This window comes from Emydura macquarii, unplaced genomic scaffold (assembly GCF_026122565.2).
Source record: "Emydura macquarii macquarii isolate MOO-44397 ecotype Brisbane River unplaced genomic scaffold, CSIRO-AGI_Emac_v2 contig_1230, whole genome shotgun sequence".
In the NCBI taxonomy this organism is placed as follows: Eukaryota; Metazoa; Chordata; order Testudines; family Chelidae; genus Emydura; species Emydura macquarii.
In genome coordinates this window covers 9,476,226-9,493,525 of record NW_027131367.1, presented here as the reverse complement: position 1 = coordinate 9,493,525, position 17,300 = coordinate 9,476,226, and the positions used below count along the sequence as shown (strand labels likewise).

Sequence of the window (17,300 nt, the reverse complement as noted above, 5' to 3'; positions counted from 1 at the left end):
GTTGTTCTTCGAGATGTGTTGCTCATGTCCATTCCATACCCGCACTCCTACCCTCAGTTGGAGTTCCAGCAAGAAGGAACTGAGAGGGAGGGGGAGCCAATGGCGCCTATATGTGGGCGCATGCGCGTGCTGCTGCAGGGGGCGCTAGTGTTGACTCCTACTGGTACTACTAGTGGAAAACGTTGTCCAGCATCAATATATGTGGCGCGCACGCGCACACACACACACCCCTAATTTGGGAATGGACATGAGCAACACATCTCGAAGAACAACAGTTACAGGTAAGTAACTATTCTTTCATTGTGGTTAAAGATCCCGCAGTACTGGAGTAAGCAGTTGATAAATGGGATGATGAATGTTAAGTAGTCTGTGTGATGCAGGTTTAGGTCCCTGTAATTCTGATAGAGTTAGATTTCTTGACACTCTACTACAGTCTTTCAGCCCAACAGTAAATAGAGCATTGGAAACTGCTGCGTAACTAAGTCACTGTTTCTGTTTCTATTAACAGGAAGAATTGTCTGAATCTGTAGATCTACAAAAACAGTTAAGAGAGGAGCTACAAACTGTCAAACAAGTATGTTGTAGTGGTTTTTTAATGTGATTCTGAATGGTTTTTTAAAGTAAAAGGCTTCTCTTTTTTTTTTTGGCGGGGTTAGGGAGATGGTGGAATTCTTTGTGCACTTTATGGAATTAATTTTCCCCTCTGCTACTCACTTCACTGGAATTACACTAACATAAAGCTGATATGATTGAGTGACGAATCAGACCCTGTACACGGAAATATTTTTGCCTGAGCAAATGAGAGATACTGGGGCAAATGTTCACAACATATCTCATATTATCTCAATAGTGATTGAGCAGAGTGTCACACATCGCTCTTTGTGTTTTCTGTCTGCTTTTTCATGAGCTTTGGTGAATGTGGTAAAAATGTAATTTAAAGTGCAGTAAAAATTCCACTGGTAAATTCCACATTAATTCCCGCTGTGTGATTTATGTGAGATTTGTTCAGTTTGCTCAAGTTATAAAATAATCTCTAACTGCAAGTGCTAAATATTCAACCTGGGTTATGAAAATCCAGCTGTGTTCTTTCTGAGTCGTGTAGTCCATTGTTAGTAGAAATAAGTATTCTGCAATGAGAACATAGCTTACAATTTTGCTTTTTACGATGAGCAAAGCCAAAAAGAACCCTCTCCATAGCTGTATTGACTCTTCAGTGCTAGCAATAATGACAAAGTTTTCATTAAAATACAAATATATGACTCAGAAGCCTAGATGGATAAATTGGCTTAAAAGGTGCTGTCTTTCAGACTTCTTAATATAACCTTTCTTCAAGTGATCTTATCCTTTCTTGCTAATACTGTACAAATAAAAATCTTAATCATGTTTACCTACTACAAGTTTTTTAACTGTACTTAAGTATGCAATAATGTACACATTAGAAAATGATTTACTTGACATTTAGCAAAAAAAAAAGGAAGTGTGTGTGTTTGGGTAGCTTTTGAATCAGATAAAATGAATGTAAATATTTCTCGCTCTGCCATCATACCTCTGCTTTTAATTTCGTGTATTATTATGTGGAGGGGGAAAAGAGTATTTCTTAATGGATTTAGTCTTTTCATTCGTCTTAAAATAAATTATGTTTTAAAGTCACGTCGGTCCATAAAACAATTATTCCGATGGAGAATTGCATTACAATTTTTGTATCTTGTTCACATCATTTATAGACAATACTATCATGAATTTATGTGAAACTTTACGACCACAGGATTATATTCTATAATTTCTTTTGGGAGGTTGAGGAGAGACGATAATTCTGAGGCAGGGAGCGGATAGATGTAGCTTTATACCATCTTTGTTCCTCCCAGATGCTGGGCCATACAGAACCTGCAGCAAGTTAGAATAACCTTTCATGACTGCCTGTGGACTGCTCTACAGGCCAGAATATCTAGCGTTCATAGTGCTCTGGCCACTCTCACTCCCGCCGTGCTGCTGCACCAGAGTGTAAAGGTGAGGGACAACTCATAGCTATGTACGCATAAAGGGGCCATAGTGAAGAGCAGCATCGTGCTCAAAGTGTAAGAAGATCTCTACCCGAAAGGCATACAAAAATAAGACATTGCACAAAGTCCAGTCGAGGGAGGATGCAGAGGGGAGATGGGAGGAGAACAAGGTAGGAAAGATTCCTGGAAAGACCCAATGTTTCAGAAGGGAGATGATAAGAAAAGAATGAGGAGGCCTTGGTAGCCAAGTAGAGGGAGAAAAGCTGATAGTGGAAGGAAGAGATGAAGGGGTCCATTCTGTCACTGGCTGAGCGCAGCTGAAAGAAGTGTTGTGATCTGAAGTGCTTGGGCTTAGCACTCAATGCAAAGACGTGTACATTGCTGAACAGCGTGAGCAAAACTCTGCACGCACGCTGACGTGAGCACTGATGTGTAGGGGAAGGATGAGTGTGGAGGTCGTGGCTAGGTCATAGTTATTTAAGTACATTCCAGTGAATTCAGGTGATACCATTTTTTAGGATTTCTAGTACCTGTGTTACCAGTTAGGAGTTCTGACTCCTGGACCTTACCTATATTTCTGTGTTAGGGAAATCTCTTTCTGTTACTGCAGCACTTGTGTTAGCCCCAGTGAAAGCTCCACTGTGGACTTGCCACTAACATCCTTACCATCGTAGCATCTAAGGGCATCTGCGAGCGAGTCTCCCAGGTCAAGTAGACAGACTCGCACTAGCAGGGCTCAAGCTAGCACACTAAAATTAGCAATGTGGATGTTTTGGCTCAGGCAGAAATTCAGGCTCTCAAGCCCATCTGACCCACGAGGCTTGAGATCCTGAGCTGCTATATCCACATTGCTATTTGTAGCACACTAGCTCAAGGCTCAGTAGTGCTAGCTTGAGTGCCTCTAGTGCGAGTCTCTCGGTGCAGTCTGGAAGGCTTGCTCACAGCTCTACTTGGCTTCATCTGCAGTGTAGACATACGCTAACACTGAGCAAGTCGAACAACATGGCAGTAGGAATCCCTGGGGCTGGTGGACAGCGGTGTGGGGAGAGTAGAATCATGCAGTACTGAAGGTGAGGACAAGGAGCTTGAATTTGACCTGGTCCTATTGATCCCTTGCCACACACTAAGAACATTTGGAGCAGTTTGTTTAGTATAACTAGAACACTCAGAATTTTGAGAGCTGTACAATTTCAAAATAGGTACATTTTTAGACATGAATATTTTTAAAAGAACCAAACCAAACTACTACTTTCCCCCTATTTCTACTTTTCCACACAACCTTGGTACTGGTCTTTCTCTTCTTTCAAGCTTCTTTGTCCTTCCTGCTGCTATTACTTTGGATGCTGCTTGTAGGTTTCTATCATGCCTTTCACCACAGCACGTCTTCTGTTCCAAAATCCAAATGAGGGGTTTAAACATTTCTCTACTGTTCTTATTTTCAGATTAGATTTATACTTCTTTGACTTGTTAGATTTCTTTTTTATTACTACCCTTCAGTACCCAATTAGAATCTAATTATTCTTTCCGGTATTGCTATGTTGCTATACTGTACATGACAATCATTATTAAATTAAGGCATTGTAGACACATGAGCTACAGAAATTCACGTGCTTGGTATTTTTAGTGGCAGCAATGCCCATTGCTACCACCATGAGGCCCTCAAGTATTTATTTCTCTGTCAGCATTGTCATCGTGTAATTTTTAAGATCTGTTTTGCAGTGAAAAGTTCAGGCCTCTGGGACTGAACAATAGCGTTTTCCCAGCTATACTTTAAGTAATGGCTACTGAAAAGGACACAGCCAGTGAAATCAAAGAGCAATAATTAAATCAAGGAAAGTTTCAACATATTTTATTTTGAGGCTATTATTTGGGAGTTTTGAGTAGATTTCTTACAAAAATATTTACTTCTGTTTATATTTTGAGTGTACTTTTTATTATTTTATGTCCATAATATGTATTCTAAGCAAACACACACATCTGCATTTCAATTAATATTGAGATTCATTGTTTTAGAGTCACTGAGACCCAAACTGTAAAAAGCCAGGCAGCTCACAGTTCTGGTTGATGCTCTGCCCAACTTTCAGATGTGGGCTTCCTACTTGAGCACCCAAATTGATGCTTAGGCATCCAAAGATGTGTTTGGGATGCTTAATGTCTGATCCTACAAGGTGCAGAGTGCTTCCTGACCCTAAAGCAGCAAAGCACTTAGTGCATGCTTAACTTTAAGCATATGTTCAAGTGCTTTGCTGAATAGAGATGAACTTAAGCATGTGGTTGAGTGCTTTGCTGAATCAAGGCCCTTATGAGGTATTGTGCATTGAGGATGCTCAGAACGTCATAAGAGGTTTTCAGTATCTTTGAGGCCTGGACAGGCCCTAAATAACAGTTTGAATACTGAAATCTTAAATTTGAATGCCAGATTTAAGCATTGAAGATTGAAAACTAAGCCTCCTCTCTAGAACTCTATGGCTGTGTCTTCACTGGGTGAAAATGGTGTACGTTTTACATTGAGATACCTGCCACAAGATAGCTATTTCAATGTAAAATCCTGTTGGAACCACTGGATATAGGTGGTTTGTATCTTGATGTAGTTAATCAAGGTCAACCCTCTACCCTTCATCTGGTTTTCACCTTGACTAGCTACATTGAAGTAAACCTACAATGCCTTGTCTTCACTTGGATTTTACATCAAGAAACACATTTTTTTTGCAGTGAAGACATAAGTGCTGCATAGTATAGCCACATCTATTGGGTATTACCACTTCAGCATGAGACTCCTGCAATATGTAGTTACAAAGGGATAATAAAGGAAGGTATTTCAGCATTATAATTAAACCTACTTATCTTTAAAAGAAAAAGTCACAACTTGAATGCTCATTAAGCATTTGGTGTGGTATCCTTTCCTTTTATCAAAAACAGCTAAAGAACAATCCCTATCTATTAAACAGTTCTTGTCATATTAGTTATGTATATATTTAGGGACTTCTAAAAATGGAACCTTCTGCCACACAGAAAATCCATGAAACTTGGCAGCTTTTTCCTTGATCTTTTGGTCTGTTATGCCCTCCAAAGTCTTTCAGTCAACAAGATCAAACAGCAGTAATTAAACGATGGAAACCCTGCTGTTCAGAGAAATGTTGTTGTCTTAAATCATCGATGCGATCAGTGTTTAGTTGAACTGGCCATTTATCATAAAGAACATACCCAGATTGCCTGTGATGATGCACATGTATATATATTTGATACGTATTTCTGTGGGAGGAGATTTTCCAAGGCACATTTGGAAATTAGATCCCAGCTCTTGCTGACTTTGCAGACTGATCCACAGATTAAGATTCTCATAGAAATCAATAACAAAACTTTCACTTAGTTCAGCGGAAATAGAGCTCAAACCCTGTATAATATATTGGATCCATTTACTCATTACTGTGGTGGGAAGTATAGTAGCTGATTAATAGTGCACAGCAACACTGCACAGCCGTTAAGGATTGGAAGTGGGGAAGAACATGGAATCCACTTGAAAAGTCATAGGAACTTTTTGATGGAATCCTATAACTACTGTGAACAGAACACCAAGGTTTACACACCATTCCTCACAAAATGTGCTGTGGGAACTTTTGTTAAAAGTTAAACCTTCGGCAACCTGTTTACCCCTTCTGTCATTCAGCTTTCTCATCTGTAAAAGGATCTAGTACTAATAAAAGGGTATTATGAGGCTTACCGACAGTTTCCATAGCTTCTTGGAAAGGCAGGTGCTGTAGAAGGGCAGAGTATTGCCAGTGAAGAAAATGGAAAAAATATATATATATTGATCTATTTTGCAACAGATTTTGCCACAAACAAAAAACTAGATATCAATTTACAATCCTCTCTCTCTGATTTATCCTGTTTGTTACATATGTATTTTTATAACTCTGGTTTACTTTTAAATGAAGAGCTAATGTATGTAGCTAGCTAAGTAATTTTTGTTCTCAGTAGGATTCACTGAATTGCCTATTTCATCTACACATGCTACACAGAATGCCTAAGTTTAATTAGGGGGAACCCACAACAGCGTGAAATTTTATCTGAGATTCTTCATTGCATTTGAAGACTTGATTCAGTAACAGATTGCATCTGTGGCTACTGACCTGTGAAGTGAACGTCAGACAACCACAGAGTTAATCCTGATACCCTAAGGGAAATTTAAAAGAATTCCCTTGTTGGAAGCCTCAAAATACCACACTGGACATTTCATTTTTTGTTTATATCACCAAAACAGTGATTCTGCCAACGTGATTGTGAATGCGGGCCTGATCTAGGGCTTTCCCTGATTTCCAGGGGAGTTGGATGTGGCCCTAAGAAGTGACTACTCTGAGAGAGCTTTGACTTTGAATGGACTCTTCGGTTCTAAGCTAACCAGTTTGTTCCTGGATTCAGCTAGAGACATAGAAACAGCCTGATTCTTTCCTCCCTGATGCTGGTTTTTGTGTTGATGTAACTCCATTCACTTCAGTGTAACTGCTGGTTTCCACCGATGTAAGAAAAGAAGCAGTTTCATGGTTCTAAGGGGGAGAGGGGTGGTGAAGTATAGAAAACAATGTTTAAATACTTTTAGTGGCCACATTAAGGTACCATTTGTAAATTAGGGCACAGTCCTGCAAAGCGTTAATCATGTGATTACTTAAGTAGTCCCACTCAGGTGCGTAAGACTACTTGCATGAGTAAAGGTTTGCAGAATCAAGCCCTTAGTTTAACGATACTCAATTTACAAATTAACAGAAGTTAATGCGAATGAATATTCAGTGACAAACTTAACTGAGAATTTTCACACTTTTCTGTGTTTAAGTTTTATAGCTGTAACATTCTTTCACAGCTGTATTTGTAAGCAGGGAATAATTTATCTACCTTGATTTAAAGTTCACAAAAGCTTTTTGTTTGAAAATATACCATAATTTCCCCGTCTTCTCCTGTATGTACTTTTTATTATGGCTCCTATATAGAAAGGTCTCCTTGGATAATACAGGAGTAAAGAGGTGAATACAAGAACCTGAAGGAAATAAAAAAGCAATATGTTTTTAAAGGAATTTAATTTGGCCAGGACACCAAGTTTAATAACTCATACAAATAAATGCTGCGGAAACTGGACTGATTCAGTGGGTTCAGGCAATAATAAGAAAGCCAGATACCTGTATGGTGGGCCAATTGTGAATGTCAGATATGCTGGTGTTAAATCACTGTTACCTCCATTAGATTTACACCAGTGTACTAGAGCTCCAAACCTGATGTGATAGTCATGATTCCTCTAGACTTTGTTGGTCTCATTTGCTATAAAAACTTGGTTGAATAGAGTCCATTAAAATTTAACATGTTAAATGTTAAGGAAAAGGCTGTCTTACTTTACAGTTGATAAAATTCTCTTTTTTAAAAACCTTTTTCTCTTATTTTCACACCACAGATTTAAAAAAAAAAAAAGAAAAAAATTGAGCTCTCTCTAATCATCAGTCCTAAAATGTAACTCCAATCCCAAGATAATATTTTACCAAAATCACAAAATTGTTCACTTTGATTGTAATTTATAGGAAGCCAAGGCAGCAGTGGAAGAGGCAAGAGCCCTGCGAAGTAGGATTCATCTTGCAGAAGCTGCACAGTGGCAGGCTCGTGGAATGGAGATGGACTATGAAGAAATAATCCGCCTATTAGAGGCTGAAATTACAGAACTGAAGGCTCAGCTCACTGATCATTCTGGCCAAAATAAAGTAAGCAGAACAGTCATCTCTCATCGTTACCATGGTTTCCTTGCTGTTGTCATGTATCCTGTTTTCATTTTCTTTTCATCTGCTCTTCTAAAGTAGGTCGCCGTTTGTCTTGTATTATTCAATAACTGGAATGATGTGTAGTGAAGGGGGCAATGTGAAGGCTATGAGGCTTCCTTTATCTAGATATCTGTAGGCTGGAAAAACAGCTTACTAGGTCCAGATCCAACCAGCTTATCTGGGTCATCGGTCAATATGGCACATCTCAAGCATTGAAGTATGAAACACTGAATATTTTGGTTTTCAGTTTTGTTTTAAAATGTTGTATATATGTCATAAAAATTGAGGCAAAGAAGAATCTTTGTATGTGTGTGATTGATTAGCACTTTCAAGAAAGTGTGAGAGTGAAAGATCTTTCAGATTCCTAAGCAAATACACACATGTTCAGTTTCAGCTTTTGCCTGGTTTCCCTTTTAAATCAATGCAGACATATCTTCAGTAAGTACATTTTACATTTACACTCGGCATATTTTTAGTATTTCTAGCCTATTTTTCAATGATGCGTATATAAAATTTGGGACTGTTTTTGAGTAAATTCAAATTTACTCAAGTTAGTTGTTTGAAAGATATTAACAACTGTAGTGTGTAACCTAAATCTGATTTTTTTTTTTTAAATGAAAAAGTTTGCACAACTGAGCCTTCCACTCAAAGCCACCATATTATCCCCAATAATCCATTTTTAGAGACCAGTTTAGAAATAAAACAGTTTGGGACAATTTTTATTGAGCCTCCATAATTGGGAATCCATTTTCATGCTGACCAATATTGTCTCGTTATTTCTTTGTACTTCCCTGTTATCTGTCTATATCCATCTGTTGTCTCTTCTTGTACTTAGATTGTAAGGTCTTTGGGATAGAGACTGTCTTTTTGTTCTGTGTTTGTACAGCACCTAGCACAGTTGGGTCCTGGTTCGTGACTAGGGCCCCTAGGTTTTACGATAATACAGATAAAAATAGTAACAATAGTAATTGGCATTTGTGTGTGTAGTTACCTATTTGCTCATGAAAAATGGATATGCCCAATAATTGACAATAAAGATGGCCTGCTGAACTTTGTCCCCTTTCATTGTGAAAATTAGTTCAGTATTAAAAAGTAAAACTGTGTTACAAGAGCTCTGAAGTGCATGGATCTAATACTTCACTGCCTTGCATACTCTTCGTGAGGTCAGTTAGGCCCAGATTTTCAAAAGAGCACAGCGCTCATTTAAACACCACAATAAGTGTCCAGATTTTCAGTTATGCTCAGCACATTGTTGCATGTTGGGTGCTAACGTCTCTTGAAAATCTGGTCCTAGATATGGGCACTGAGTGCTTTCAAAAATCTGACTTGAGGTCTGATCCTCCACCCATCTTGTTCAGTGGTAACATTCCCATTGACTGCAACAGGTGCAGGATTAAATCCTTGCATCTGTGCAAATTTGGAAGCTCCTCAGGGCAGGGACTATCTACTACTCTTTGTTGGTATGGTGCCTAGCACAATGTGGCCCCATTCTTGGTTGGTCCTTAGGCACTACCATAATAAACCTGTTAGATTTTTTAAAAAAAAATGGTGTAAAACGTTACTATTCCAGTTTCGGAGCCTGTTACCTCCACTTTGTGTAAATGATTATACAAGGAGCAAGGCAGCAGAGAATAAGTCCCCTTAAGTAGCATACATTGAACTGCTCTTCTGAATTTAATTTATGCAACCAGTAGCTTATGAAAGAGATATTGATCAGTTCACCTTGTTTCTTTAGGTACAGTGTCTGAAGAAGAGATGTGCTCCACTTTACCTTTGGATAACATCTTAAAGCCAGGGAAACCAAAACTGTACTTAGTAAAGCAGCAGCAGTTGGCTGTATTTAATAAAATCCTCCCTAAGTAGGCTTAACATCTCCTTTTCCAGTAATGAACAGTGAGATATACATTACAGAAAAGAAACTTTCTAATCAAGCAGACTTTCTGATGTTTAGAATAATGGGAATTCTGCCACACAAACCTCTGTTTGCTTTCAGTGAAGATATACTTACTAATAACAGATCACTTTTTTGGAGGCTGCAAATCTTATAGTAGGTAGTATTCTGATGATGGGCTTCAAGAGAAGTGGCACCTACAGTAATTTCAATGTTTGTCTTTGTAGAGAATGCCGTTTTCTTTCCCTTTTACTGGGAGGTGTTTTGCTCCTAATTCTCTGCCTTGCACACAGCTCATGTAAACAAATGTGCCCACGTAGACATGGTGGCCTCCATCTTGGCCACCGATACCTTTAGAGGTAAAACGCCAGCCTCTGTCACTGGGACTGTACCAGACTCTCATCCTCTGTGGATCCAGGCATAAAGGGGGACATGTAACAAATACTGAATGATGGGTTACACACGTGTATGTAGAAATATCTGAACAGTTTAGTTCTGTTCAAGGCCTGCCACAGCCCTTCTTTGGGATGATTAGTTTTAAATTTAATACATCAGAACCTCATTAGTTCACACTTTGATAATACATGCATTGTGTAAAATGCACACAACAAATGAGTTTCTCCCATTTCTTACCAAATGGGAATAATAAGGGAATGGTCATCAGATCTCGGGTAACTCACATGCTGTTTTGTTCTCATTTACGTTCTAAGCTACAGTTGTCAGAATAATTGAATATAGTAGCTTTTTTTTAAAATCATCATCTCCTTTTTCCAACACCATGACTTCTTGGCTTAGGTGAGTAGCTAGACTACCAGCTACCTCAAGTCTAGCTCCACTTTACAGATGGGGAGCAAAGGCAGAGAGAGGCAAGGTGACTTGCCCAGGTTCACACAGGAAGTCTGTAGTGGAGCAGGGACTTGAACCTAGGTCTCCTACATCCTAGTATAGTGCCCTACTCAGCAGACCATTTTTCTTCACAGATTTTTTTTTATGCACTCCCCTTATTTTTTCTGTTCATTTTCCTGTTAACTCAGTAATTTGTAATGAGTCTTTGAGTTATTAATTGCTTTGGTCATATCCTAATATAGTAGTGAAACATTAAACAAAAAACAGTTTAATTCAGAGTTTTAAAATAATTCTGATTCAGCTATTTATCAGAAAAGGAATGAAGAACTGGGCTTCCCACCATGATCAGATCAGCACTGTGGACCACTGAGAGAACCAGCACAGGGCTGATGCCTTTCTAGAAGAACAAAAAAAGTTGTAAAAAGAAATGGCAGCTGCAGTCTCTCGACAGCACCTTGATCACAGCAGGAGCCCGATTCCCCACTGCATGGCCAATGAATAGCTGAATCAGAAGCATTCTAAAACTTCTGATTCAACTATTTTACTATCAGATCTAAAGTTAAAAGGCCTTGCAGGAAAGAGAACGTGGGCTTGTCCACATGAACAATTAGTTCACAGCAAGCTAGGGTGAGAATCTACAATGCACTAGCCTGCCACAGACCCAACTGTCTGTGTGCACGCTGCTGACATGTTAATAGTTTGTTAGAGCACTTTGATCTAGTCCTCAAAGCGCTCTAACAAACTGTTAACACGCGTTAGCAAGGTGAACACAGACAGCTGGTCCATAGCAGGCTAGTGGGGGTAGATTTACATCTCGGCTTGCTGCGAACTAATTGTTCATGTAGATAAACCCTCAGTTTTATTGAACATGGAGGACCTAAAGAGAGCTAAATAAGAGATGCAAGGGAAACATTGAGAGGATGACATTTAAAAAACTATAGTACCTCTCAATTAGTTTTGAATTCAGATTTTATTTTAAACTTCATGTGCATTTTTTAGACAATTTTATGGCCTTCTGGTTCCTTTTGGTAAAACAGCATTCGCTCCCTCCTTCTTCCTGTTTCCTTAAAATTAGGAGAGATACCCCCATCACCTTCATCTTTCACTCAAAAAGGGAGAGAAATGATAAATAAGATAAATAAAAGAAAATTGTCTTGAAATTAATCAGATAGCATTGATTGAATTACTTTCCCAGGATAGTGTTCAAGATTTAAGAAAGAGAATTACTGTGCTTGACTGCCAACTGCGGAAATCAGAATCGGCTAGGAAAACCTTTGAAGTGGCCACTGAAAAACTGCTGCGGTTTGTAGAGGTAACTTTTTTTTCCTTGTTGTTTTCAACAGCATTTTATATGGGGAAAGATGTGTATTAATATATCTGAAGGACAAATATAATAAATTAAACATGAATGTGTAAAGAAGTAGTTTTTGAAAAAAAAATTCACAGCTTATACAACCTACTGCAATAAGGGTTAAATCAGAATTCCATGTACAGATGTTTGAATCTTTTGGTTGTTGCTGTGTGCCTAATTGTAACAAGCATTCTTTTGTTTGTGAATTAATACCAATGATCTTAGGGTTTAGAGGTCAAGTTTCTTTATCTGGGGACGTTAAAATAATGCAAAATTAAAGAGGCAGATACCCATCAGTAAGCAGAATTTTTTTTTTTTAAATCATGTTAAAAAGCCAGAATAGTTGCTTAATGTATGCTTAATCCAACTCAGCTTGTTCTGTACCGTCTTATACTGAGCCAGTTAAAGTCACTGTTGCTGTGCCAGTTTACACAAGCTGAGGATATGGTCTACTAATATATTTATTTCACATAGAAGAAAGGTTTATAACATGGATGTATAGATCATATACACACAACATAGATATGTTTAATGAACCTTGGCCAATTCATGTGTTTGCCTCTCCCATATGGTGGACCTGAGTTGTCTCTTGCTGTGAAAATAGGGTGATTTTGCATGCTGTAATTTTCATTGTTACTGCTCCTTCCCCCCATGCTGACTGCCAAGAAAATCTTCTAGACTTTGATTTTAAGTCTCAGATATGGGAAAGGCATAGCAGGCTTATACAAAAGGGTTGCTTAGGGTTGAATAGTACATCATTTGAACTGTTATCTTTTAAATCTCCTGCTTCTACAGTTTTACTTCCATGAAGAATGAGAGATTTCTCATTTTATAATCCTTACATAATGATCTGCCAATAGGAAAATATCTGGGTTAGCAAATTAGCCTTTGTATGAAAAGATCTGTGGTTGGGGAGATAGAGTAAAGTCCATATGAAAAATGTCCTACAATATATTTATTGTTCACATTGGCATAGATGTGAATGAGGTGCTTTGGGTTGATAGAATATTGTCCACATGAAAATTCATTTAGATTCCATTATAAGAAAACTCAGTCACCCCAGATTATTCTCTGTGGCTATGGGAATACAAAATGTGTGTATAAAGTTTGCATGGGGACAGAAGATATATAAATTGACAACAAAGCAACAAAAATGTGTGTCAAGTTTATAAAACATTAACTATTCATTTCTTTGATCATTTGCCAACAGGTTGTACATGATGTATTATCAGACAACTCCCTCTCCTTATCAACTTTAAGGTAAGAAAACCTAAACTTAACTTGTTTTATTGAAGCAAATGTGGTGAAATGATACAAAATATAGAAATATATGTTGTTATTGAAAACATTTGTGACAGGGTTAGAAGCTCCAAACAACTCATCCTTAGCCTTAGCTGTTTTCTTTCTATACTCCCATGCATTTCTGAATGCCACTTTTATGAACAGTGGAAATAAAAACACAACACTGGTCTCAGGGTTAAAGACATCTGGCTGCAACTTTCATTAACAATTTGAAGATAAAACAGTTCACCACCACAGACACAGCACACCTGTGGGCATTTCCATGCTTGCATCAACTAAAGATGATATAAACATAGACACAGCTTTCCATCTTATTCTTTCCCATGCAAAAAGTAAGACTTTTTGGTAGAGACTGCCTCTTGCCTATGTCCAGTAATAAGTAGCATCGTCACTGTTGGTGCCACCAACATCTGTCTAGTTCTGTTTCTTCCAAGAGTTTGGATTTTGGTTAGGAGGGCTTTTTCCTGCACCATTTACCTGGCCAATGACCCTGCCAACAAAGGTGGTATAAAAGAAAAATATGCATATTCATATATGTCGGAGCATCATCAAACCACCGGGGTTAGGGAGAAAACACTTGGCCCATTGCATCAAACAGCTTATAAATGAGATAACCAGCTACCTGCTACATAGTGCCTGCAGTAAGGGAGAGAGACCACCCTCTTGCTGCTGACGAGGGCAATCTGCCAGAGGGAAAAATTCCTTCCCGACCCTAAATATGGCAATTGGTAGAACCTTGTGTAACATATGAGGATTGTACAAGCAAACTCCAGTAGTGTTACCTGCCACTGTACCAGCCCCTTACAATCTGGTCAGTCCCTCGCCACATGAACAGAAAAGGTAACAAACGGCCCCAAATAGCAACCAGAAAGGGGAAGGCATGCATGGGGGAAGATCTTCAGTTGTCATTGGGAATTTTACATCAGAACCAGTGTTTAAGGAGACATATAATGATGTTGGGAGGGCAGAGATGAGAGAGAGAGACTGTAAGAAGCCTACAATATTTATGTACTAGCTAAAAGTCCATGCTATCATACAGATACAATTTGTAAAGTCATATGTGGGGGAAAAAAAAAGGCAAAAAAGCTGAAAATGGCTGAGATCTTAGAACAGTAACAGACTATGAAATCAGTGGTGAGAGAAACTGGTGACATTTTAAACAAAACGAACTCTCAGACATGGCTATTTCCATTGCTTCACGCTGATTCAGACATTCTAGGTTTCAGAGTGACACCCGTTGACAATCCTGGAATCTTATTATCTGAATATGCATAAAGATTTGCAGTCATTAACCATCATTTTCATCAAACATTAAATGATTTATTTTCTTATAATGCCATTATAGTGGAAGCAATAATAACTTAAATGCTGTTAGTGGATCTAAAGTTTGAACACACTTTAGTCCCATATTTCCAGCAAAACTGTATGGTCCTTTGTGGGTTTACCATACATACACCATGCAAGAATATTAACCATCAGTGTGGTGTTAGTATTCCAGTGATACCTTACACTACATTTGTTAGATATAGATTATGACATTAGTGAGTTGGGATATACTGAGCTGTTTTGATCTACTGAAACTCACTGTTAGATACCAGGGAGCCTCTTGCCTTCTGATATTGGGATGCTGTTAGGGTCACAGTAAGTCCTCTGAATTTGGTAACATAATTCTTTTTGGTTACTAGAATCAGACTAAAACCAACCAAGAGATATGTTCAGCAAGGTGAAGGGATGCTTGCTTTATTTTATTAAAAGGTATATTTTCCCATGTAATCTTATAAATAGACTGTTGATCTCTTTGCCATGTGTTCCTTCCAGTGACCGAAGAGCCACGTTATCTACCAAATCACTGCTTGCACAACTGGGGAGGAACGGACGTACTGTCACAGCAGCCCTTGCAGCAGAAGCCAAAGGTCTTACTAAATCTGTCCGTGCCATTCTGGAAGTAGATTGTGAGTATATATATTCTATCCCCATTTCCGTGCCAGCATTTCTCCCTTCACCTTTTGACTGGCAATTCAAAGTAGAATGTTTCAGCTGTTATCAACTGAACAGTAAATCTAATCAGTCATTACTGTAGGTTCATCAAAAGGAAGCACATCTGAGCGTAACAGCCACTAGGAAAATCCTCAATGAAAACTGCTGCAGTAGTTCAGATAGTTGTAGCATTTACATTTACTACAGAATCATGAGCTGGAAGGGTGATTTATGTTTTTGATGATTATTATCAGCCCTTGTCAAGACGCCTTTATTAATGTGCCCAAACTCATATTTCATAATTAATTAGTCTACACTGCAGGTATGGTCCCAGGAAAACACTAATTATAGTATAACAGTCAGGTGGTAGGAAGAAAAAGAGACCTTTTAACTAGTATGTCTCAGACACAGACTCCTACAGCCTGCTTCCTCTTCTAGTCTTTAAAGAAAGGTAATTCTCATAGTCTGGCCTCCTAACAGCATAAATAATTGCACTGATATACATGGATATAAATAATTGTCAAAAGAGTTACACTGATGTAAAACTGAAGTGAAAGGAGAATCAGACCCAATGTAAAGATAAAAGAAAAAATTGCTTTCCAGCAGAAAGCTCTGCTTTTCTCTGACCAAAATAAGATTAGAACTTTTTTCAGATCTTTATATCATTTTATAGTTGGAATGATCTAGCTTTTCCGAGTGGACTAGAAAGAATTTTATGGATTTAGTAATGAGCACTGGCCAATCTTACATTACAATTGTCTGAAAGAAAAGACTCAGCCAGTAGTTTTACAAATGCTATAATCAGTTAACACTGCAGCTGGTTAATCGGTCATTTCACAAAAAAGATTCATATACTAATGCTGAAATGGAACAGTGCTTCTGGAGTCATTTCATTAACATTATATCAGTATGTTTGATATCTTGGCTCACAATTAACTGTCATGATTCAAGGAACCCAGCATTGTAAGTGAATGCAGAGTTTGGGTGTCAGAAGCAAGGTATTTGATGACAATGGGCAGAGCTGACTGCATCACTCACTCCTTTCCAATTACCATTTATGAAGAAGTCATCAAGGAGCCTACAGTCCTGTAGACATTTACACATAAGGCCCCTTTACACTGCTCTGGCATTGCAAAAGTCTTCCTCAGAGACAGCATGATATAGATAGGTGAATATATTTATCCAGATCAGTGGCCAAGGAGCACACAGCACAGTTCAAAGGAGCAAAAATAACTTGAAGCTCAGTTATTTTTCTCAGTCTCTACTCTCCCCCATACGCTCTGCACTAGGAGCAGAGGGGGGATGACAGAGGAGCCAGTTCTGTGAACCTGTGCCTTTTAAAGATTTCCCTTAGCAGACTGAGTCATTGGGCTGGTTACATTAGCCTTATGGCTACTATTTAATCATCAGAGCAGCACAGAGCACCTGGAGTAGAAATCAGGGTCTGATCCAGATTGGGGAACCAGGAATCTCCTGTGTAGTAATCGCAACTCTGCAGCTGATTTGCTGTGTGACCTCTGCCCCATGGAATTTCCCCTTTTCTAAAATGGGAGATTAATGCCTGCTTTACATGTCCTCCTGTGGGGTTCATGAGCAGGCACTCAGCTGCACTGCAAAAGAGATCATGAAGGTAGGAATGCCAGTTTAGTACTGAAAAATTATTTTAATCCTGTTCAGTAATATCCATCACTCTTCATAAAACACATGCTAGGGACTTCAGATAATTTGACTTCCCTAACCTGTGAAAGTCCAGGAGGATAAGATCGGTAACTCAGATTTAAGTGCCATAGGGGTTCCAGAAACTAAGGGTTTCCCTTTCACTAGGCCTGATCCAAAGCTCGCTGAAGTCAGTAGAAAGATTCCCACTGACTTCAATGGGCTTTGGATCAAACTCAGATTGCACATCATCATAATAACTTGGGAGCTCTCCAGAATATCAGCTTTAAGGACTCATGTACTTAAACCTACTGTCACAGTTTTTCCTTCCCAGATGCCAAAGTTCCATCGAGTGAGCGAGTGTTGTTTAAGGTCTTTGAATATCGTCTTTCATAATTCTTAATCTGTAGTGATTAAATCATATCATGTCTAAGGGAACAAATGCTGTCTAAGCCTCTAAATCTATTAGCAATCCATCAGAG

At 38.6% G+C, this 17,300-nt stretch overlaps 1 protein-coding gene across 5 annotated transcripts in view; it reads left to right on the top strand.

Annotated features, from left to right (window-relative positions):
* Nucleotides 1-17,300, top strand: part of STXBP4 (syntaxin binding protein 4) — a 113,892-nt gene that overhangs the window by 47,507 nt on the left and 49,085 nt on the right. For 4 of the 5 annotated variants that reach the window (XM_067547425.1, XM_067547424.1, XM_067547426.1 and 1 more), the window contains 5 exons: nt 509-574; nt 7,562-7,738; nt 11,728-11,844; nt 13,094-13,143; nt 15,004-15,137. In XM_067547425.1, the coding sequence (XP_067403526.1) occupies nt 509-574; nt 7,562-7,738; nt 11,728-11,844; nt 13,094-13,143; nt 15,004-15,137 (544 nt within the window). Of the gene's footprint in view, nt 1-508; nt 575-7,561; nt 7,739-9,530; nt 9,661-11,727; nt 11,845-13,093; nt 13,144-15,003; nt 15,138-17,300 lie in introns of those variants that run through there. The other variant, XM_067547428.1, reaches the window with a different exon arrangement.